This window comes from Vombatus ursinus, unplaced genomic scaffold, assembly GCF_900497805.2.
Source record: "Vombatus ursinus unplaced genomic scaffold, bare-nosed wombat genome assembly UNPS02014812.1, whole genome shotgun sequence".
NCBI classification, from domain to species: domain Eukaryota; kingdom Metazoa; phylum Chordata; class Mammalia; order Diprotodontia; family Vombatidae; genus Vombatus; species Vombatus ursinus.
In genome coordinates, this window is record NW_020954590.1 from 90,263,851 (window position 1) to 90,287,267 (window position 23,417).

General features: G+C 33.8%; 1 protein-coding gene across 1 annotated transcript in view; it reads left to right on the top strand.

Moving 5' to 3' along the window:
• LOC114054097 (phosphatidylinositol 3,4,5-trisphosphate-dependent Rac exchanger 2 protein) overlaps window positions 1-23,417 on the top strand; it is a 385,890-nt gene that overhangs the window by 151,059 nt on the left and 211,414 nt on the right. Inside the window, exons 9-12 of the mRNA XM_027877211.1 lie at window positions 458-561; window positions 11,445-11,594; window positions 13,358-13,502; window positions 19,559-19,659. Of these exons, the coding sequence (XP_027733012.1) occupies window positions 458-561; window positions 11,445-11,594; window positions 13,358-13,502; window positions 19,559-19,659 (500 nt within the window). The remainder of the gene's footprint in view (window positions 1-457; window positions 562-11,444; window positions 11,595-13,357; window positions 13,503-19,558; window positions 19,660-23,417) is intronic.

Here is a 23,417-nt window from a genome sequence, read left to right on the forward strand (position 1 = left end):
GAAATCAGATTTTGTATTTTGGCAAAAACATCCACCAAGTGGCTGAATAGGTTCTTGTCTCTGTCAAAAATCTAGTCAAATATTTCTTTTCTTGTTAAATCTAAATAAAAATCTAAATATTTAGTTTAAAAAACTCAGTAGGAATTTAAGTAATAACAATAATAACAATAATAACTCACTTTTGCATAACACTTTAGATTTTGTAAAATACATTTTCCTCACAACAAATTTGTGAGAAAGGTAGTACATGTATTTTTTAATCCCCATTTTCTAGATGAAAATACTGAGGTTCTGAAAAATGCAATGACTTGATAATGAGGTAGTTGTAAAAATAAAAATGTCTTGATTTTTATAAAAACTGGTTTATCTGCAGTTTTTCAGTTATCCTTTAATTTCAATATTTTGCACAATTAATATATATTCATAAAGTGTTTCATTGGTTTTATTTCCTTATAAGGAGGTTAAAAAATAGCAAGGCCTCTACAGATGGGCACCGTTATCTTTTTCGTGGCAGAATCAATACTGAAGTGATGGAAGTTGAGAACGTGGATGATGGAACAGGTAAGTAATTATTAGATTGGTAAAGGATTTTTAGTGTGAAAAATATGCATGAATAAAATTTTCTTTAGAATCATCATTTATTTAATGCATTGGAGCTTAGAAGCCTTTAGCTTTGGGTATATATGGAAGTCGTGGTTATTACATACATAAACAATTATTCTGGATTGAATAGTAGTTTGGTTTCTGAACTGTTTTGTAAATATAACTAATTTTTATATTTGAGATTACTTATTTCTACTATAAGTGTAAATGTGATATAACAAAATTCAAGATGCTTTTATGATGTAGGTTAACCTAAATGAAGAAAAACAAGTGAAAAATATAAAAAGACAAATTTAAGTTGGATTTAAGGGGGAAAAACCTTTCTAAAAAATAGAGGTATTCAAGAGTAGTATGTGTTGTTTTGGGTGGTAGTAAGCTCTTTCTCAGCTGAGTTCTTCAAGCATTATTTGGGTGCTATGGGGGATTCTTCTCCTAATTCTCCTAATGCTGTTTTTTTTTTTCATTTAAAACTCTTTGCAACCTGATGCCATCTTTTCCATTTATCTCTGTCATGCACACTATTGTCTAGTTAACCTGATCATTCATTATCCATGATACTCCATCTTCCATATACATGGCTTTGCGTCAGCTATCCTTTTCTAGCTAGATTACAAGCAATTTATGAGAAGGGACTATTTCATATTTGTCTTTGTTCACAGTGCCTGGCACATAGTAGTTGCTTAATGAGTACTTCTTGATTTTGAAGCTATTTGCCAAGAGATTATGCTCTAATCCATGGCAATGGATGAGATTATCAAAAGAAATTATAGCAAGAAAAGAGATAGAGCCTTTATGTACACACTTCCATAACATGGTGGCATGTGGATGATGGCTAGCAGAAGGGACTTCAAAGCAGTGGTCAGACATACAGCCACATAGCCACAGCTAGCATCAATGTCAAGAAAGAACAGTATAGTGAAAACCATGAAGAAGAGAATATATATGGAGGAGTGGTTAGTCAAAAGTTGCAGACAGGTCAGCAAGGATGAGGACTGAGCAAAAGTCTTTGGATTTAGCAGTTGAAAGATGATTTGTAATGTAAAGAATAATGTATTTTGAGTGTTGGTGTGGGAGGCCGGATTACAAAGGGATGATTGAAAGAGAATGGGATGTGAAGAAATGGAGGCATTATGTGTAGAAATTTTTCCAAAGACTTTGGCAGTGAAAAGAGTAGGGATATAGGAAGTTTCTTAAGGTTTGGGAGAGATCTGGGCATATTTTTAGGCAGTAGGGATGGAACCACTGAATAGGACTTGAAGATAAGAAATTGATACAAAGGATTGAAGGGGCTAGCCCCCAGAGAATATGGGATAGAACAGAATCATTGATATACTGGAAGAGTTTGGCTTTGTTGAAGAGCAGGACCATCTCTTTCTTCTAGCCTAGAGAAAGAAGAAGAGAAGGGAATAAGTATTTATAGCACCTACTATGTGCCAGGCACTGTGCTGACTATTTTTTACAAATATTATCTCATTTGATCCTAACAACAACCCTGAGGTATGGATGTTATTATTATCCTCATTTTACAGTTGAAGAAACTGAGGCAAAAGTTAAGTGACTTGCCCAGGGTCTTATAGCTAGTAAGGATCTGCAGCTAGTTTGAACTCAGGTTTCTTGATTCCAGGCCTGGTGCTCTTTCTGCTGTGCCACTAGCTGCCTCCATGAGGGAGGAAAGAATGGGGTTAATATTGAAGGGATCTTAGAAGTAGAATCTGAGAGAAAAGGGAGTTAGCCTATGGTAACTTAGCCTATGGTAATATTATACTAAGATTCAAATTGTGGTGGTGGTAGTGGTGAGCCAGAAGATAGGCGGATGTGTGTTTTATTGGTTTCTTTAGAGTGAAACTGAGTTTTCCTGGCAAGATTTCAGTTTGTGTTTTGTGGATGATAAACTCACTCAGAGCCCAGGAGGTCTTCCAGGAAAAATAGATGTTTAGGAAGTAATAGGGCCTCTGTAATAGCTGCAATCGGATACTTACTACAGCTTCTTGCAAGGAAAATTAGCCTTTGTTACTGTATATAAACAGTTCTGATTATAGGACTTTGGAGACTCTTCATTCTTTTTCATTGGTAGAAGGAAACCCTGTAAGAGAATTTTTATAAACAGACGGGTCCTCACTTACCACTTAATCTACTGTCGCAGCACCTCTCATTTTGCAGACTAGAAAGTTTAGATTAGAAAAGATTAAATTAGAAAGATTGGAAAGGCCCAGAAAATTTAAGTGACTGGTTCATCAACATCTTATAGCTTCTCAAACCTTAAATCAGGGATCATTCCATTATATTAATTTCACAGAATGTATCATGTAAAAGCCTGGAATTAAAATAGTTTTTACAGTGAGTGCAAATGATCAAAGAAGATTTAGTATTGAACTTAAAAGCTTGTAGAACTGATCAGAAAAGAAAGGAGAAGGGAAGAAAGTTGGGGGAAATGGAGAGCTTCATAACACCAGCCTGAATTTGACTTTCCCTTGATTCTTGATTCTTTTCTAAAATAATCCCTATGCCAAACTAAGTACTCTCCCTGCCTCTTGTCCCTTTTGTTGTTCTTGATTCTTAATATTCTGATCACTACCTTAACTGCACAATTGTTGCCTGACAATCCAGGATTTAAAATCTACTGACAGTTTCCTGACTGGAGCTTTTGTGTTAATAGTCACTACAGATGAATGTCCATAGGACTGCATGTGTCCCCTTCCATTCCTCCCCATTCCGCTTTCATTTAAACTCTGAATTTGAAATCAGAAAAAGACAAGTTAAGCAAGGGCTGACAAATACTTATAGTCAAAAAAACAATTTTTTTTCCTGTTCAGTGACCCCCTGATCATTAACAACAGATAAAGCACAAAGCAGGGGAAAGTATGCTTATCAAAGGCATATGCCCTTAGGAGATCCAACACAGAGTTCTGGTTGAAGATGATTCCCTGTGGATCATGATGTCCTCCAGCTTCTCTAGACTGTGGATGATATGGTGCTGATAGATATAAATATGCCCCATTAAGAAGTAATCCCACCTTGTGGTTGAAGAGAGGTTTAATTTGCTGATGTTTGGTACACAGTGGGTGCTTGAAAAATGCTTATTGACATTCAACCTGATAAAAAACTTGTACTTATGGGATAAATTTTAGTAGTGAAATGTCTTACTTTTTCTTTAAAGATAATTAGTAACTGTTGTTTTGTTTGTTTAAATACTGAACTTTGTTTGGGAAATTGGATGCATTCATTTCTTTGTTTTAAACCCATCATATAAAAGGGAACTTTATGTATGTGTTTTTTAATAAAATCTTACTTCAATGCTTCATCTTGGCATATAAGGTGGCCCTGGGTTCTTGAAGGGTATTTCAACAGAGTTTAAATTTTCCAAGCAGTAAATGCTTGTAGTACAGGTCTGGTTATGAATTGTGTGCATGTTCTTAAAGGGCCAGCTTTATTTTGCGGGGAGCATCAAAAGACAGTCGTTCACCAAAAGCTAAATTTGCTATGGCAATTCACAGAGAATATCTACTAAGATATCGAAAGCTGGTAAAATGCATCAGTGGAGAGAATATCCACACTGATGAAATCATGGATCCTTGAAGTATTGATGAACTATATTTTGTAAAGATACAAAGATATAAACTAATTTATTATAATAAGGAGAAAAATGTGACATCCAAATTAGCGTGATTTCGACAAGTCTTATTTTCAAATCAAGGGTTTTTTGTTCCATTAGGCTATAAAACATTAGACTTGATGCAATTATAATTGTTTTTTAGCCTTAAGTAGGCTTAATTCATATTATTGTTATTTAAATAGAATTCCTTTAAATATATATAGACATACTCTCACATTGTTGATTCCCAGAATGGGAGTGAACAGAATATTTAGTCATCAGTTTCTTGATGCAGTGAATAATGCATTCTGGCATTTTCTAACATTTCCCAGCCCATGTATACAATACTTGGCAGTTTTCCATCTCATTAAGATGCAAAATTATTGAAAGGATACCAGTATGTCTGCTGAGATTTATGGTTACTTCAGTTTTAGAAAATCCCATCTCATTATGCAAAAGTGTGCAGAATTAAGAATAGAGAATTTGCAAAGTATAAAGCTCTGAAGCAATTAGTGACTTATTCAGGGCTGCCCTTTAGATTTTCTTTGCCTTTACTAAAAGTCAGTGATGACCTTTGATAGTTTGTACTCATTGTAAAACTATTTTAATTCAAGATTTTATATGATGCATTCTGTGAAATTAAATATTTTGACCAGTTGAGATCTATAGCTCTCTTTAATTACCAGAGCAAAAGTGGATGGTGTAATTGAGCCTTCTCATTTTAAAGAAATGCAAGGAAATCAGTGCTTTTGTTATTGTTCTATGACTATTTGTGCCCTGGGTATGACTGTTGAACTAAATAAGAATCAAAATTGCTAAAAGACTGTGCAAGAAATAGTTGTGCAATCATTGTTAAAATATAAGCTACTTGGAATATCAGTTTTGTATATATACCCCAAATTGCTCAGCAGCTTTTTCATCAAGAAATTTAAACAGCAAGTAAGGAGATAAAATCTAACCCCTATAAATGTTTAATTATCATTTCACATTAAATTTTTAAAAATGCTATCACATTGGCTTTCTTTTGAAGTATCACTCACCATATCTGTGAGGCAATGAGCTTTATTTTTATCCTGTGCCTAGGGCTGTAGACTGATCTTGTGGAGTACAAATCTAAATTGGATATTCATACACATATAATGGGGTAGCTGGGTGGCACACTGGATAGAGTTCCTGGCCTGGAGTCAGAAAAACTACTCTTCCTAAGTTCAAATCTGGCCTCAGACACTTACTAGCTGTGTGATCCAGGGCAAATCACTTAACTCTGCCTCAGTTTCCTCACTTATAAAACAAACTGGAGAAGGAAATGGCAAACCACTTTAATATCTTTGCCAGGAAAACAGCAGGAAGGATCACAAAGAGTTTGACATAACTGAAAAATGACCAAATGATAAACAACACATATAATGGCCAGTAGATTGCCATCTCTCTTGAAAAATGGGAACAATATTCTTATATGGGATGATGCTGTTGAGGTTAACCTGGATTACAAGCTTAGTTAATTTTAGGGCCACACTATTAATTAATTAGGCATTCATTGAATATATCTTATGTCCTTTTCATTGTGTTGAGCACTTGACAAGAAAAAAATGTGGCCAAGATATTGAATTAGCATAAGACCTGATATTTACCCTCAAGGAAATTATGATGTACTTGAGCAGATTAACTTATATACATAGGTTTATCTATAATAATGTATATGTGCACCTATATATACATGTACATCTATACATTTGTGTATGTACATACATGTATATGCAAGCATATACATATATCAATCAATAAATAATATTTATTAAATGCCTTTCATGTGCCAGGCACTGTGCAAAGCATGTGTGTATATTATATATACATACATATATATACATGTGTGTGTGCATATAAATACATTTTATTTATTTACAGTACATAAATGCATATATAAATACATTATATATATATATGTATGTGTGTATACACACACGTGTGTGATTACTATAAGTAAGACAAGTAGATGCCATAGTGTTTGAGAGAATACTGGACTTAGAACCAGGAAGGCCTGTATTCAGATCTTGCCTCAGGCCATTACTAGCAGTGTGACCCTGAATAAGTAAGTAAGTCACTTAACCTCTCTATTTCATTCTCCTCATTTGTAAAATGATTGTAAGAATAGCAACTACCTCACAGAGTTGTTTTGAGAATCAAATGATACAGCATGTATAGCATGCTTTGTAAACCTAACAGTATGAACATTTTTTTTGCAAGTTCAATTATTTATCCCTCATTTCATTTGGTTTTGGGCTAGATGAACAGAGGACAATTTCTGGAAGGAGGAAGGTGATAATCCACTGAACCACATCTGGAGTAATATGGGGTTCAATGTTTATGAAAGATGTTAACAAACTCTTGTGTGTCCAGAGTAGAATGACAAGGATGGGAGAGGAGAATAGAAATTATGTCAAAAATATATCTATTGAAAGAACTGGGGATGTTCAAATTAGAGAAGCAAAATCTTGCACCTCAGTTATCAGGGTAGACCCAATTACATTACTATATTTGTATATACAAGTTAAGTATATTTTCTTTATCTTTGGCAAGCAGAATTAGGGGCAATAATTGGATACTGTGGAGAAGAAGATATAAGGGAAAACATTCTAAAATTTAGAGCAGCTCAAATGTGGTCTTATAAATGTTACTAATAAATAATAAATGATCATCATCATCATCATAAGCATTTTAGGAATTCAGAGATCATTAAAGTCTATAGTAGTAGAAAATAGCTTCTTGGAAAACATGGAATATAAATGGTCTTTGGAAGAATGGAAAGTATATGGATAGGTGAAGGGAAGAAGAGAGGGACTGTCCAGGATAGACAGCAGTATGTTCAATAGCATGGATGTTGACAAGGGACAGTGAAGATACAAACTGAAGTAAAGTGGAGGAAACACTTTGGGTGATAGTGGGGAACAAGTTGAGATAAGTAGGGTGGAGCTAGGTGGAAATCAGATGGAATGTAATAGAAATAAAAAAAATTTTGAGTGGGGGTGGTTAACAAGAGGAAAGTGGTTTTTCAGGAAGATTTGTTTAGCAGCAGTATTCAGAATGGTTTAAAGGGAGATGAGGGGTAGAGAGTTGTGACAGGAGATTGATACAGCTCTTGCAGGTGTGAGGAAATAAGGCCTTAGACTATGGCAGCAGAATTGCGGCCAATTTGGGGAGCCTCTAGAAAGGTAGGTTTGTGTTTCTGGCACTCTGAATCTACAGTGCCTCTTGGTTCCATCAGAGATTATTTCTAAGCGAACATGACTTTCCCACCCTCTTTAGCTGTGCAGTATAAATGTAGATGCTTGTATATAGTTGGGTGTGTTCCTACACAACCAGACTTGAAAAGAAGATTGACCAAGGAATTACCCAGGGAGGAATATTTGCTTGACTTTTTTTTTTGAGGGAGGGAGGCAGGACTAGGGAAATCACTCATTTGGGGTCTGTCTCTGAAAAAGTAAGAGGTGTTAAGGAGGGAAAGAGGGATATAGGAAGGGAGGGAGAAGGGAGAGTGAAGGGAAGAGAGGAAGGAGAAGCAGATGTAGAAGAGAGAGTGGAGGGAAAGAGAGAAGGGGGAAAAAGAGGGAGGGAGGAGATAGAGGAAAGGGGAAAAGGAACATATAGAGAAAGAGAGAGGGGGAGGGGAAAGAGGGAGAGTCAGGAGAGACAGATAAGAAACAGAGAGATACAGGGTGAAAGAGACATAGAGGAGAGACAGACAGACAGAGAGACAGAGAAAAAGAAGCTGATAGCAATTATGGCTATTCCTTTATTTTGATTTGGCCACATGAGGGAAGAAGTGAGAGAAATGAAATGGGAGGCAGAGAGTGAAAATAAGGATAATTAAGGATTTAATTCTGTGCTAAAACTTTCAAATTTTTCTACTAATTTAATGAATACCAAGGTATACAATTTACAAACTTTTCAGTCTTTGGGGTGGTGATGACTGTCTTTTGAGAGTAGGGGCAAAAAAATGCTGTTGCTTTCAGTTCCCCAAACTATTATAAATTAGTTTCAATACTTATAAGATTATGACATATATTCTATCTGATCTAGGGAAGATATAATGTAAACTTGGACATGCTTAATTAAGAATGTTTCAGATAGTTCTGGAATTAATTTAGTAAAGTTTGGCAGTATGCTTTTTGGAAGTCTGTGTCCATACATAGAAATAATCTGGTAAAAGCAAAGGAATAGATTAGGGGAGATATAGATTTTATTCTTGTCTTCATGTAATGAAGACATTGGCCCCATTCTACCTTTCCAGTCTTTTTATGCATGCACTCAACAAACCAGTGACACTGGTCTCCCTGGTGTTCCAGGAACAAGACATTTCATCGCTTGATTCCATGAAATTTCTCTGGCTGTCCTCCATATATGGAATACTCATCTTTCTTTTTTCTGCCTCTTCATTTCCCTGGCTTCCTTCCAGGTCCCAGATAAAGTCCCACTTTCTGACAGAAGCCTTTCCTAGTCCTCTTAATGGTAGTACCTTCCCTATGTGATTATCTCTAAATATCTTGTATCCTTATATCTATGTTTGTGCACCATTGTTGGTATGTTGTCTCCTCCATTAGATTGTGAGCTCCTTAAGGTCATGGACTTTCTTTTGCATTTTGTATCCCCAGGGCTTAGCACAGTGGCTGGCACATAGTAAACTCTTAATCAATGCTTGTTGACTTGATTTGACCTAATTTGACTTAATGAGCTCTTACTGAATAAAATTGATCATTTGTGAAAATGCAACAGAATAGTCTACTTTTCATAATGTCAGTGACAATTTCCCAGACTCTCTCATTTTTATCAACTCCAAATGATCATTTTGCCCAGGTAAGTTTTTTGGAGGGAAGACAAAATGTCATTTATCAGCAGATACTAATATTTTCACTGAGGTTCTTGGGATTGCTTATTGGTGAAGATTCTATAATGTAGGTACTCTCTAGTGGCTACTTTGTCCTGTTTGCATTCTTTGCTTGTTTAGGGTTATAAAGCAAAAGTACATACTATGAATAAGGAAATACTCTTATATCTATTTCAGTTGAAATGAAGTGGCACTAGTTTAACCGTCAGTATTTTTGAGCACTCTGTGGGTGTTTGGCAAAAATGGACTTATGGAATCTGGAAGCATATAACAACAGACTCTTTAAAAAAATGGGTTTGGAACCATGCCAAATGAATGGCAAGAGTGCAAGACAGGTTTTGGGAACAAGGGTAGCTAGCTTTTTAACTGTATACAATAATGCATTTATTACCATATATTTGCATTATTTACTCTTGTTACTACTATGTGGTAAACACATCTTTTGGGAATTCTTTAGTTTTATTCTAGTTTTTATTATGCTTTGTAAAACTGGGAGTATATTCTGTTCTACATGGCATTTCCTAATACAATTTTTGAAAAGAATTTTGGATAGAATAAATGAAATGTTACTCAGAGTGCTTATGATTGATAGTGAGCTAAAATAATTAAGAAATCTTTCATGCAAGGCTTGGAACTGTCTTTTGGTGCTCAAAATTGGAAGAACTAAATGTCACTGTAATTTTATTCTTTCAGAATTTATTATTTGTGCACTTTGATGAAAATATTTTTCTAGATCGCATGCTTATGTCCTTCAGTTCACATTCACATTGGCCATCCACATCACCAGAGGGAAGTCAGTTACTAGGAGTCTCAGAGTTCTAGGGGGTAACCTTGAGAATCTAGGTTTATAGTGCTGTGGAACCCCTGTTTGTGTGGTTCCCCATGATCATCAGCCTGTGTTACTCTTAATTAACTCTTAGCAAAGTTATTTACTAAGGTGGTACACTAAAAACAGTTGGAACAAAATGTTTTCTCCCAAAATTCTAGGGTACATCCTCTCACAAATAAAAATAGTATGTATGAGGAAGTGGGCACAGACTTAGAGTACAATTGTAGTTAAGGCATATATGTTGAGATCATATGTCCAAAAGGTAATTTCATGATCTCTGGTTTCTGCAAGTCCTTGCTTGAGTCCATACCCAGCATTGTTCTCTGGTGTAAGGGATTATGCTTTATGAAGATGACTCCTCACTCTGGTGGCTATCTTTCTTATATATATATATATATACATGTCCATATTTTTCTGCATTTGTTTTCAGTCTTTCTCTGTCTCTTTCTCTGTCCTTGTTTATCATTATCTTTGTCTGCCTGTCTTTTTGCGCCTGCTCTCTTTCTGTGTCTCTGTCTCTGATTTCTGTCTTTTCTCTCTCTCTGTCTCTGTGTCTCTTCACAGGCTATCTTTTTCAATGACCTATTTTGCCCTATATATGTTCTTATTTTCTTATCTGGATACTTGATATCCTACTGGTCCCTTCTGTCTGGTGACATGGTCACTGGGGTGGAATTGTTAATACCCTCTGGACTCATATCCTTCCCCCCAGATGTTGTTGCCCTAGCCCACTTGGTATAGGCATAAAGTTATTCTCAGGGATTTTGTGAGGTTCAAATGAATTAATGGATATAAGACACTTTGGAAACCTTAATGCATTATATAAATTCTAGTTATTGTTAGCCTGTAGTGATTATGCCTCTAGTCTGGAGATGACTTCAGTCCTTGCTTCCCTACTGCACTCATATTAAGTTCAAGGAATGTCTATAGAGCAATACAGGGGCTAGGGTAGTGGTGGTAAGAAATATATATGTATGCTTTTAAGTTTTATCTACCTTATTAACACTTTCTTCAATCTAGACGGTCAACAAAATAATAAATCAAACTGTGATTTGTTGTGATTGCCTTTCTGAGTTGTAAATGCTCAAGATGAAAATTTAACAATGGGCTCTCATAAGCCTGAAAGCTGGAATGAGCACCACACTGGTTATTACCTCCTTAAGGTACTTGGAAACCTGGAGTCTTCTCTCACTAACTTGGCCTACTGCTTATCTGCTTAAATCCTTCCTCTCTTTAGAGGTGTGGCAGACTTTTTTGGTGAGCTAATTATTCCCATTCCCTTGATGTCCCTTCAGAAGGATTCATACCTTATGAAGAGATCATAGAACTATCTTGTTTATACAGTTAAAATTTTATTAATTGGGTTGGGAATGTAATCTTACCCTTACAACTGTTTGCAGAATGTGGCCATTTAGGGTACAGGTCATCTTATTATTCTTTGAAAAGTTTAGAAATTCTAGATGTTGGGGTGAATTCAATGAATTTCATATAAATTACATTCTACCCTTCAATTTAAAAAAAAAACTGTTGCATTCCAGCTGACTTCCACAGCAGTGGACATATTGTTGTTAATGGTTGGAAGATACACAATACAGCGAAGAATAAATGGTTTGTGTGTATGGCCAAAACACCTGAAGAAAAGCATGAATGGTTAGAAGCTATTATGAAAGAAAGAGAGAGGCGAAAAGGTAGGTGCCAATGATTAGGTACTATATTTCATTTTATGCCAATTTTTACTTATTCACTCTGACCAAAAGAAATCTCTGCTTTCTCTGAACTCCCAGGGCACTTGCCTTGTTCCTTTCTTAACACACTTTCCCACCTTTCTTATAATCTATTTATTTGTGAACTTGGCTTACCAGAATGCAAACTACATTAGTGCAGAGACTCTCACATTCATTTTTCTAGCTCTCTCCCAGAGTAGGTACTTAATAAATTAATATTGACTTGAGTTCGTCAAGTGGCCTAGGAATTAGCAATCATAACATTGCATCAACAATGCTTACATAATGAAATAATGATTTAAATCCCAATAAATGCAGAATGGTTATATATTTTATGGTTAAAAAGACTTGCATGCATTATCTTATTTTATTTTCACTTTCAGCCCTTATGAATTGGGCATCTAATCTCCTCCCAAGTTGACAAAGAAATTGCTTAGATGACAACAAAGCTGTTCCATTTTAGAGATGAGGAAACTGAAGTCAAGACAGGTTAAATGATTTGGTAAAGATATGTGATGGAGTTGGGATCTGAATCCTAATTTCCTGAACCCAAGTCTAGATTTCTTTCTACTATACTTTCTGCTTATGAAAAAGCAGAGAAGAAAAGGCAAATGATTCTTCTTGATTTACTATCTTACAAGATGCCCCCAGAGCTTAAAACTTTGCTAAGGCTTTTGGGGCATCCTCTCTGTGAGCATCCTATTATAGTACTCTTGTGATACTGAAAACAGAAAACAGGAAAGAAAAAAGATTATTGGTAAAATAATCATATTCTTCTGTTGATAAGACTATTTGTATTTAATCTGTCTCTTGTCCCATGATTTTTGGAGCCTATTCATGGCATCTGACAAACAACTTCATAGTATTTGTTCATAAGAGACAGGATTGAGCAGTATAACACAGCATAGCATATTCATTCTCATACTTGATCCTCAGAACCCTTTGCATAAACTATAAGTATTATTATTCCTATTTTGTAGATGAGGAAATTGAGGCTTAGAGAAATCAAATAACCCATACTTGCCCAGCTAGGATGTACTGCAGATGGGATGCAAACTGAAGCCGTCCTTAGTGTAACACTTTCTTCTATAGGATGTTCCCTATCATGGCCCATTATTCTCTAGTCCCTGTTCAGTAGATTAAGTAGTAACAGACTAGTTGGGTCAATTTCTTGTAAATTGCAAAGTGAACTCTTTTAGAGGCACATTTATTATTTGAGGACATATATAGAAAATCAATATCAAGTAATTTGGGGTGGGAGGAAGAATGTAATTGAAGGCTTTGTCCTTGATCAATTATGGATGTGAAACAGTATTATTATTCAGTTAAAAAAAACAGTAGCTGAATTTTGATTGAGTTGACCAGTTAATTATTTTTTTAACAGTTGGATTAGTTGTACATAAACATATATTCTAAAATACAAATTTGAAATTGAAATGAGAAAGGAAGATGCTATGTGCAATTTACTAGAATTCTTATGAAATATTAATGATAATGTTGATGGGATTCTAAGACATTATTCACATATGTTTACATTTTCCTCATCCATAAAATGAAGTTGGTCTAGATGGTCCCTTAACCTTTAAAATTCTATGAATCTATGAGTTTATTTTCATTATTAAAAGCATATAATATTATTTTGATAGCTAGAGAATGAAAAATGTATTTATGCCATAAAAACTGACCTCAGGGTTTGTTTCCTTTTCCTCATTTTTCATTTACATTAGGTTTAAAACTGGGGATGGAACAAGATACCTGGCTCATGATCTCTGAACAGGGAGAGAAACTTTACAAAATGATGTGTCAACAGGGAAATCTTATCAAAGACAGAAAGAGAAAATTGACTACATTTCCTAAATGTTTTCTTGGAAGGTAGGTATGATATCCTTGATTGAGGTATGTGTTTCTTTTAAAAATATTTAACATTCTTTTTTTAAAAATTTGAGCTTCAAATTTTATTTCTCTCTCCCACACCTCTTCCACCCATTGTGAAGGCAAGCAATATATCAATGATACATGTGAAGTCATCCAAAATATATTTCTATGTTAGCCATGTTGCAAAGAACCAAAAACAATAAAAAGCAAGAAACAAAGAAAGTGAAAAAAGTATGTTGTAATCTGCATACAGAATTTTTCAGTGCTGTCTCTGGAGATGGATAGCATTTTTCATCATGGGTCCTTTGGAATTGTCTTGGATCATTATCCTAATCAGAGTAGCTAAATCTTTCACAGTTGGTTATCATTAAAGTATTTGCTATTACTGTGTACAATGTTCTCCTGGTTTTGTACATTTCACTTGCATGAATTCATATAAGTCTTTTCAGGTTTTTATGAAACCACCCTGGTCATCATTTCTTTTCTTTTCTTTCTTTTCCCCTTTTTTTTAAAAAAAATTTATTTGTTTTTAGTTTTCAACATTCACTTCCTTAAGATTTTGAGTTCCAAATTTTCTCCCCATCTCATCCCTCCCCCCACCCCAAGATGGCATGCAATCTGTATACCCCTTCCCCTAATCTGCCCTCCCTTCTATTTCTCCGCTTCCCCTTCTTTTATTCCCTACCCCTTCTATTTTCCTATAGGGCAGAATATATGTCAATACCCTATTTCCTGTATTTCTTATTTCCCAGTTGCATGTGAAAACAATTTTTTTATATGTTTTTAAAACTTTGGGTTACAAATTTTCTCCCTTTCTCCCTCCCCATCCACCCTCATTGAAAAGGCAAGCAACTCGATACAGGTTATACATGTGTAGTCATGCAAAACACTTCCATTGTAGTCATGTTGTGAAAAACTAAGTATATTTCCCTTCATCCTATCCCATCCCCCATTTATTCTATTCTCTCTCTGGTCATCATTTCTTAAAGCATAATAGTATTCCATCACAATCATGTACTATATCTTGTTCAACCATTCCCCAATTAATGGGAATCCACTTAATTTCCAATTCCTTCCCACAATAAAAAAAAAGAATTGCTATAAATATTTTTACTCATATAGGTCATTTTTGCTTTTCTTCTATGTCTTTGGGATACATATAGTATTGGTATTGCTGGGTCAAAGGGTATTTGTGCATAATTTTAAATGATACTCCAGAATAGTTGGACCAGTTCACAACTCCACTAACAATGCATTAGTGCCAACATTTTTCCATATCTCTTCTAACATTTATCATTTTCCTTTTCTGTCATGTTAGTCCATCTGATAGTTGTGAAGTGGTATCTCAGAGTTATCTTAATTTGCATTTCTGTAACTAATAGTGATTTAAAACATGTTTCACATGACTACTGAAAGCTGTTTTCTTTTTCTGAAAACTGCCTATTCATATCCTTTGACCATTTATCAATTAGAGATTGCCTCATTTTTATAAATTTGGTTCACTCATATGTGTGTGTGTGTATTTGAAAAGTGAGGCCTTTATCAGAGAACTTGCTGTAAATTTTTCCCACTTTCTTGCTTTCCTTCTAATTTTAGGTGCATTGATTATGTTTAAATAAAACCTTTTTAATTTAATGTAACCAAAATTATCCAGTTTACCTCCTGCAATCCTCTGAATCTCTAGTTTGATCATAAATTCTTCCATTACCCATAGGTCTGACAGGCATATTTTTCTATGATCCCTTACTTATGATATCACCTTTATTTCTAATTTGATTATTTTCCCATTTTGATTTTATTTTGGTATTCATTGTGAGATGCTAGTGCATGACTAGTTTCTGCCAAACTGCTTTGCAGTTTTCCTAGTAGTTTTTGTCAAATAGTGACTTCTTGTGCCAAAAGTTGGGGTCTTTGAGTTTATCATATACTTGAGTACTGTGATCATTTACTACTGTGTCTTGTGTACATAATCTATTACACTGATCCACCACTGTATTTCTTAGCCAGTACTAGATTGTATTGATGATTACCACTTTGTAGTATAGTTTGAAATTTGGTATAGCTTAGGCCACCTTCCTTCCAATTTTTTTTTATTGACACCCTTAATATCCTTGCCTTTTTGTTTTTCCAGATGAATTTTGTTTTTTTTTTCTAGTTCTATAAAATAGTTCTTTGATAGTTTGATTGGTATGCCAATGGATAAGTAAATTAATTTGGGTAGAACTGCCATTGTTATTATAGTGATCTCGGACCACCTATGAGCAATAAATCTCCAATTATTTTTTAGGTCTGTATTTATTTATGTGAAAAGAGTTTATTAATTGTTTTCATATAAGTCCTTGGGTTTATCTTGACAGGTAGACTGCCAAATATTTTATGTCTGCAGTTATCTTAAATAAAATTTCTCTTTCTATCTCTTCCTGCTATGTTTTGTTGGTAATATATAGAAATGCTGATGAATTATGTGGGCTTATTTTATATTCTGTAACTTTGCTAAAATTGTTAATTGTTTCAAATTGTTTTTTAGTTTATTACCTAGGGTTCTTTAAATATATCACCATATCATTTGTCCATTTTCATTTCTTCAATTTCTTTTAATTGTATTATTGCTATAACTATCATTTTTAATACATTACTTAACTATTGTGGTGATAATAGACATCTGTGGTTTACCACTAATATTATTGGGGAGGCTTCTAGCTTATATCCAAAACAGATAAATTTTGCTCTTTGTTTTAGACAGGTACTACTTATCATTTTAAGAAAAGCTCCATTGATTCCTATGCTTTCTAGTGTTTTTAATAATAATGGGTGTTGTAATAGGTCAAAAACTTTTTCTACTTCTATTGATAAAATCATGTGTTTTTTTTTTTTTTGGTTTTCTTTTTTTATCCACAGGGTCAGTTATTCTGACAGTTTTCCTCATATTGAACCAGTCTTGCATCTTTGGTATAAATTCCGCCTGGTCATAGTTTATGACCTTGGTGGTATATTACCGTAATCTCCTTGCTTCAATATTCATTAGGGAAATTGGTCTCTAGCTTTCTTTTTCTTTTTTTGTGCTTCCTGGTTTAGGTATCAAAAACATATTTGTATCCTAAAAGAAATTTGACAGGATTCCTTTATCTATTTTAAAGTAGTTTATATAGTATTGGGATTAATTATTTCTTAAATATTTGGTAGAATTCACTTGTACATTCACCTGATCCTTGGGATTTTTCCTAGGGAGCTCAGTGATACCTCATTCAATTTCTTTTTCTAAGATAGGGTTATTTAAGCATTCCATTTCCTTTTGTTAATCTGGGCAATTTATATTTTTGTAAATATTCATACATTATATTTAGATTGTCATTTTGAGATATAAATTTTCCCCTAAGTACTGCTTTGACTGCATCCCACAATATTTGATATGTAATCTTATTATTGTAATCCTCTTTAATGAAATTATTGTTTGTATAATTTATTCTTTGACCACTCATTCTTTAAAATTAGATTAATTAGTTTCCAATTAATTTCAATCTGTGCTTCCATATCCCTTTGTTGAATGTAATTTTTGTTGCATTATGATATGAAAAAGGTACATTTAGTGTTTTTGCTTTTCTGAATTTGGTTATGAGTTTTTTATACCCTATTTCATGGTTGCTTTTTGTGAAGGTGCCACATACAGCTGAGAAAAAAGTATATTCCTTTCCATACACTTTCAATTTTCTTCTCATTTATCATATTTAACTATTCTAACATTCTCTTCATCTCCTTATCTTCTTTATTTTATGGTTAGATTTATCTAGCCCTGAAAGGAGAATGTTGAGGACCCCCACTGGTATAGTTTTACTGTCCTATAACTCATTTAACATTTCCTTTAAGAATTTGAATGCTATGACACTTGGTGCATATAAGTTTAGTATTGATGTTGGTACCTGTTAACAAGATGTAGTTTTCTCACATATCTCTTTTAATAAGATCTGTTTTCGCTTTATCTGAGATCATGATTGCTACCCCAGTCTTTCTTATGTCAGCTGAAGCATAAGATTCTGCTCCAGTCATTTATTTTAACTTTGTGTGTGTTTCTTTTTTTCAAGTGTACTTCTTGTAAAGAGCATATTGTAGGGGTCTGCTTTCTAATACATTCTGCCATCCACCTCTGTTTGATGGATGAGTTCATCCCATTTACATTCACAGTTATGATGTAATTTATGTAATATGATTACATATTACACATATATATTAAATCTGTACTATAAATTATATACTAAGTGTGCATTTCCCTCCATCCTATTTTCTTCTTTTTTGTCATTCTCTCTTTTTACCCTGTCCTTCCTCAGAAATCTGTTTTTCTTCAGATTACTGCCTCCCTTAATTTAGCCTGCCTTTTATCACCCTCCCTCTTTCTCTTATTTCCTTATTCTCCTACTTCCCTGTTGGGTAAGATAGATTTCCATACCCAAGTGAGGATGTGTGTGCATGTGCACATATGTGGATACACACATATTCCTCTTTTAACCAGGTAGATAGAAAGGTTCTGGTATAATTCTGTTGCCTCATTGTTGATTGACCATAAATTGGCAATAAGTATGAAATTTACCTATACTGCTTAGAAGACAGAAATCATAGCATAGTGAAAGTTTTCCACACTTCTTGGTAGGAAGGCTTAAAGTATTTTTTTCTAAATTTAATGTTGAGTCAATTAATTTAGATTATTATTGAGCCATATTTAATAAGAATATGATTATTATTAGATATTTGCCCATTTTTCAATTACTCAAATCCTTTCCAGTGTTCTTTGTATTTCTATTTATTCTCATTTAGTTTTCCTCTTATATGGTCACAGTTAGTTTGTACACTTTAATTCTGTTTCTGCTTTCTTTTTTTTTGCTTTGTATTATTTCATATAGACATCTCTAGATTTATCTGTGTATCTCATAACTATTGGTCTTGTATTTCCCTTAGTGAATCACAGTTGGATTTTTTTCCCAATTACTTCCTTGATATATTGCACATTTAGGTTTCCACTTTGAGAGATTATATATAATGTTTCCCTGAACATCTTTGATTAGATAGTTCTTTTTCTTTGTTCTTTTTTTATTATAACACTTTGAGTATGTTTCCAAAAATCTAGTTAAGTCAAAGGATATGATTACTTTTTACTCCATAATTACAGTTTGCTTTTTCAGAAAAGATTTTATCATTTTTCAGTTCTCTATCAGTAGAGAATACAAGTTTTTTGACATCCTCAGACACAATGAATTTCGTAGCTTTAATATTGTCATCTGTCTCATTGATAGCAAGTAGTATCTCAAAATTGTTTTGATTTGTATTTATTATTATAAGAAGTCCAATATATTACAAATGATTATTAAAAGTTTCTTTTTTTATGGGAATTCTGTTCATATTCTTTATGTCCTTATCCATTGTAGAATGGGAATTCCAACTGTGACTTTTTAATCCTCGATTATATACTTTATGTCAATTTTTATCATCATATTTGTAATAAGTATTTTCCCAATCTTTTATTTTTCTTTTTATGATTTTTGTTGTATATAAATTTTGTCTTCATGTAGTAAAGCACATATATAATATTCCTAATACTTAATACTATTTGCTGAATCAAAAATTCTCTCTTCTATAATTAAGATAAATTCTTTATTGTGTGTTCTTTATTTTTATATCATAGATATTTAAGTCTCTCATCCAGCTGGACTTCATTGTAATGCACAGTATAAGAAGTGGGCATAAGAGATTTGCCTATTTTTGAACTTTCTTATAATAAATTGCTCCCCAGTTTTTAGTTCTTTCTATTGCCTGGAGATCTTGAGTTCAACAAAAATTACTGAAAATGGGACTTGGGATGTATCAGCATAGACCTGATTATGTTAAATAGACTTGGATTGAAAAAGATACTTAGCAGGACTAAACACATTTGATATAAGAGCAATTCGCATCAATCATCTATATTATGAAGATCTCCTTTTAGGTGCTTGGTGAATGCACAATATAAGAAGAGAGCAAGTCTACCTATTGAATGTATTTTTTTCCTCATTGCCTTTCTGTCATAGTGAATTTGTATCCTGGTTACTGGAGATTGGTGAGATTCATAAACCTGAGGAAGGAGTTCATTTGGGACAAGCATTATTAGAGAATGGCATTATCCACCATGGTAAGTATACTTTACAATGATAGCTTATTAAAGATTTTCATTCAGGTGCAATTCCAAGGTTGCATCTATTTTCTTATGTGTATTCTCAATTCTTATGTATTTGTGTTTTTAGTATATGTTAACATTTATGGTGATCTGATATGTTGTGCTCATAAAATATTTAAATAATTTATGTTAAAAAATAAGATAATTATATATAATGAAATGTAAAATATCAAGGTATCATTCTTTTTACTCATGGAATTTTTAAGTATAAACACGAGAATAACTTGATTTTATTTCCTTCTTCTATGAAAAGACATATCTAGAAAAATTTGAACACATGTTAAACCAGTTTGATTTATCTCTTTTTTCCCCTCTCCAGGTAATGCTTGTATTTCTTTTCATCTTTTTACATGTTCTTTTACTTATGGGATCCTAAAAGGTTTTCTGTAGTGAAATAGAATCAAGCACTAAATGAAAACATTGACCTGAATACAGTAATAGTGATTTTTCCATTCAATAGATTTTGAATTTTTTCCAATAGGTCATTATTACCATAGATAAGAGTAATGGCAAGTGACCCTGCAGTGACCATGTTCTGTCACTATTTCTGTAAAGTGTAATAGTGTGAGGCTGACCCATGAGTTTTGGCATTTATTTCTCCTTTTAGGTATAAAGCCACCAGCTGCCAGGCCTTTCATTCCAGATCATTATAAAATTTGTGCACTCCTACATACAAAATGGAGTGATTGACCTCCAAAATGAGTAATATTTTGTAGAACCAGGTGTAATCAGGTTTTCCTTAGAACATGGAAATAATATTATTCTTATAAACTGATGGGTTTTCTGCAAATCTATCATGAATTGGGCTTTCTGAAACTCATGGTTATTGAAATCTATACAGAATGTTATGATTTAGAAATCATTAAAGGAAAATGACTAGATTTTAAAAGCTGCACTTCTTAAAGTTGTCTAGAACAGTACAATTAGGAACAATTGGTAGAGACTTCATCAAGGTATATTTAGGCTTTATGCAAGGAAGAACTACCCCAAGTTAGTATTATGCCAAAGCAGAACATGCAAGACTAGGAGATAGCAGGTTCCCCCTCACATGAAATCTTCAAGTAACACCTGGTTAACTTGTCAGTTATGTTATCGCAGAATTTCTTACTCAGATATAATGTGGCCTACTTGATCTCTGAGGTCCGTTTCTTATAATTTTGAAATTCTTTGAGTCTATAATTATTATTTTATTTGCATGATAAAGATAAAAATAATAATCAACAGTAAACAAAGTATAGATTAGTCAGAATGAGGAATGTTTGTTGAAAGTGAGTTTCTGGTCCTCTCTCTGAATGATTAATTTTAGGTGGTTTTTTTTTTTCTTAAGCATCATGAACTTGGCATTCAGATGCCACAATCCTTTTGTTACATCCTGTTGACCTCTCATTCCAGTCTTCACATTTCAATCTTACTGTTGTTAAGGCCTTGGCTTCTTTCTCATGGGCTCCTAGGCACCCTTGAAAGACAGCTTCTCCTTTCCAATGAAAACTGAGGTCATTTAACATAAAAGAAGTTTCTTTTCATTCTTTCTCTTCAGCTCCATAATTTTGTATCACTACTTTCTTCCTTTGCTTCTATTCTAATCATTAAATCAATCAACAATCAGAAAAGACACAGTGCTAAGCACAGGGAATACAAAAATGAAAGTCAGCTTTTTTTTTCTTCAAGGACCTTCTCTTTAAAAAAATGACTTATTGATATTGTTTGTTTTTGCATTGCCTAAATTTCCCCATCTCTCCTTCCCCTCCCAGAGAGCCATTCCATATAAAATAATTTATTAAAAAAAATAAATAAGAAAAAGAGGAGGATCCAAACCAATAGATGCATTGGAAACAAACCTGACAATATATACAATTTTCCATACCTATGGACCCCCACCTATACAAAGGAGACAGAGGAGGTGACTTTTCATCTCTGCTTTGGGGTCAAGCTTGCTCTTCATGATTTTCCAACATTTGTTTTTAATTGTTTTGTGGTGGTTGTACATTTACATTGATGTAGTTATTATGCATATTATTTTCTTGGCTCTGCTTACCTTACTTTGCATTAGTTCATGTAAGACTTTCTTGCCCTCTGTATTAATAATATCCAGTGTTTCTTATAGGACATAAATGTTCCTTTACACTCATGTCCCACTTTTTTGACCATTCCTCAATGTCTGTGCATCTATTTTTTCCTAGGGTTTTTTTTTTTTGCTACCACAAAAAGTGCTACTGTAAGTATTTTGGTGTATAGAAAGCCTTTAAAAAATCAGTGAGAAGAGGGGCAGGTAGGTGGTGCAGTGGATAGAGCACTGGCCCTGAAGTCAGGAGGACCTGAGTTGAAATTCAGCCTCAGACCAAACACTTGACACTTACTAGTTGTGTGGCCCTGAGCAAGTCACTTAACCCCAATTGCTAAAAAAAAATCAGTGATAAGAGCTCTCTTCTAAAGAAGATGAATAGACATTCCTTCTTATTAAAACCAATGCTCCTACTTTAGCTTTTGATTCCATTTTCTCCTTCTCTGCAACTTTACCAATTTTCTATCTTTCATCCTCAATATATTCTTCTTTTCCTTACTATATAAGTTTTAGACCTTTTCGGTCTACAAAATACATTTCCTTAACAGTGCTATATACTTATTGAAAGGTGGTCTGTACTTTTCTGGCCCAGGAAGAACATTATACAATGTCCTTTATTCCTCTGTAACTCCTCTCAAATGACATCATATGATGTTACCTTTGGTCAATCAGAAAGACAGTCATTTAGGGGAGAAGTGAAGAAGGGCATTAAGATTAAAAACTGGGGTATTTGTGTCAGTCTTTGGAAGGATAGTGACATTTTACCTAGGGAATTTCCTAGAAGCTTTCTTTGTAAGCCACTATGAGTTCAGGCCTAGTGGAAGGTTTTGAAAGTTAGGGTTCCTGGCTTAGGTGTCCCAATTCCAATAGAACTCTGAGAATATAAAATATTCTATACCATCTAGGATGCAGTTAAGAATATTATTACTATTACCTTTTCAAATATATGGTTCATAAATGAATTTTGATTAATAATATTTAAATTGCCCATATAAATAAGTTATCTAGTACATAAACAAATTTGGATCATAATTAAAATTTTCCCAAATAATTAGCAGAGATCTAAATACTGTGTTTCTAATAAATATGTATTTTTCTTTACAAAAAGAGAACTGTGCATATGTGTGATTGCATGCACGTGTGTGTGTGCACATGTATGTGTTTTTAGTAGGTCTAATCTGCCAACACTTTCTGCTGGCAAAGTAAAAAGACCTTGACTTCATAATATTCTCCTTCTGCCAGAGAATATCAGAAATCAGATTCAATAGCAATTCATTGCCTTCATTTTATATCTAACTATTCACTAATCAATCCTTTGAAAGGTGACTATCCACCACTTGACTGAAACTGGTCTCTTGAAGGTCACCAGTGACTTTCTAGTTTATCAATCAACAATTTTATTTTATTTTTTTTCCAGTTCAGCTTCTCTACAGCTTTTGACCACACCACCCTTTCTTAAAGTTCTTTCTCTTTTCCATCCATGTCTCTGCATTATATTGATTCTCATAGTGATGTTCTCTAACTTTGTTTCCTCCATTGACTTTTCTTCTCATTCCTTTACCACTGGCACTGTCCAAGGTTCTGTCTTCAGTCTTTTTTTCTTTTCTCTCTCTCTCTCTCTCTCTCTCTCTCTCTCTCTCTCTCTCTCTCT